Source organism: Rhinopithecus bieti, unplaced genomic scaffold (genome assembly GCF_001698545.2).
Source record: "Rhinopithecus bieti isolate Rb0 unplaced genomic scaffold, ASM169854v2 repeat_1899, whole genome shotgun sequence".
Lineage (NCBI taxonomy): Eukaryota > Metazoa > Chordata > Mammalia > Primates > Cercopithecidae > Rhinopithecus > Rhinopithecus bieti.
This window is the reverse complement of record NW_016831456.1, coordinates 1-1557: the sequence shown is the minus strand read 5'-3', so window position 1 is coordinate 1557 and position 1557 is coordinate 1. Positions and strand designations below refer to the sequence as shown.

Sequence of the window (1557 nt, the reverse complement as noted above, 5' to 3'; positions counted from 1 at the left end):
CTATTTACACATTTCAGTATTATATACCATCTGTACTTAAGTGGAAACCTATTGGTGTTTATATTTTGTAGATATCTCTTCCAAATGCATGATGAAGGAGTTCTCATCAACAGCGCAAGGCAATACGAAGGTGATCCACAGAGGGACAATGCAAAGACGTGAACGTCATCACATTGGAGATTTTTGCTTCCAGGAAATGGAGAAAGATATTCATGATTTTGAGTTTCAGTGGAAAGAAGATGAAAGAAATAGCCATGAAGCACCCATGACAAAAATCAAAGAGTTGACGAGTAGTACAAACCGACAGGATCAAACGCATGCTGGAAACAAACCTATTAAAGATCAGCTTGGATTAAGCTTTCATTCGCATCTGCCTGAACTGCATATATTTCAGCCCAATGGGAAGATTGGTAATCAATTTGAGAAGTCTATCAACGATGATTCCTCGGTTTCAACATCCCAAAGCATTGAGAAGTCTATCAACGATGCTTCCTCATTTTCAACAGCCCAAAGAATTTCTTGTAGGCCCAAAACCCATATATCTAATAACTATGGGAATAATTTCCTGAATTCTTCATTACTCACACAAAAGCAGGAAGTACACATGACAGAAAAATCTTTCCCATGTAATGAGAGTGGCAAAGCCTTTAATTATAGGTCACTCTTAAGGAAACATCAGATAATCCCTTTAGGAGCGAAACAGTATAAATGTGATGTGTGTGGCAAGGTCTTTAATCAAAAGCGATACCTTGCATGTCATCGTAGATGTCACACTGGCGAGAAACCTTACAAGTGTAATGATTGTGGCAAGACCTTCAGTCAGGAGTTAACCCTTACATGCCATCGTAGACTTCATACTGGAGAGAAACATTACAAGTGCAGTGAGTGTGGCAAGACCTTCAGTCGAAATTCAGCCCTTGTAAATCATAAGGCAGTTCATACTAGAGAGAAATCTTACAGGTGTAATGAATGTGGCAAGACCTTCAGTCAAACGTCATACTTTGTATACCATCGTAGACTTCATACTGGAGAGAAACCTTACAAATGTGAAGAATGTGACAAAGCTTTCAGTTTAAAAGCAAACCTTGAAAGACATAGGAAAATTCATACTGGAGAGAAGCCGTACAAGTGTAATGAATGCAGCAGGACCTTTAGTCAGAAGTCATCCCTTACACGCCATCGTAGGCTTCATACTGGAGAGAAACCTTACAAATGTGAAGAATGTGATGAAGCTTTCAGTTGCAAATCAAACCTTGAACGACATAGGATAATTCATACTGGAGAGAAACTTTACAAGTGTAATGAATGCGGCAAGACCTTTAGCCGGAGCGACTTCCTCGGCCTCCATCGCTGGAGACTGACGAACCTCGCCTCCTCTTCTTTTGCATTAGCTATGCAATAAAGTTTCTTTTTTTTACCTTGCCTACTTGCCTCTTCTCTGGCACCTGCACCGGTGGTCGCATAAAACAAAACAGTTCTCTTCTCTTCTCTTCTCTCTCTTCTCCTTCCTTCCTTCCTTCCTTCCTTCCTTCCTTCCTTCCTTCCTTCCTTCCTCCC

At 40.6% G+C, this 1557-nt stretch overlaps 1 protein-coding gene across 1 annotated transcript; it reads left to right on the top strand.

Moving 5' to 3' along the window:
• The first annotated feature begins 6 nt into the window (after positions 1 to 6).
• Positions 7 to 1457, top strand: LOC108524520 (zinc finger protein 845-like). Its single transcript, XM_017865635.1, has one exon. It carries the CDS (start codon positions 89 to 91, stop codon positions 1400 to 1402), a length of 1314 nt encoding a protein of 437 aa, XP_017721124.1. The 5' UTR covers positions 7 to 88; the 3' UTR covers positions 1403 to 1457.
• The last annotated feature ends 100 nt before the right edge of the window (positions 1458 to 1557 follow it).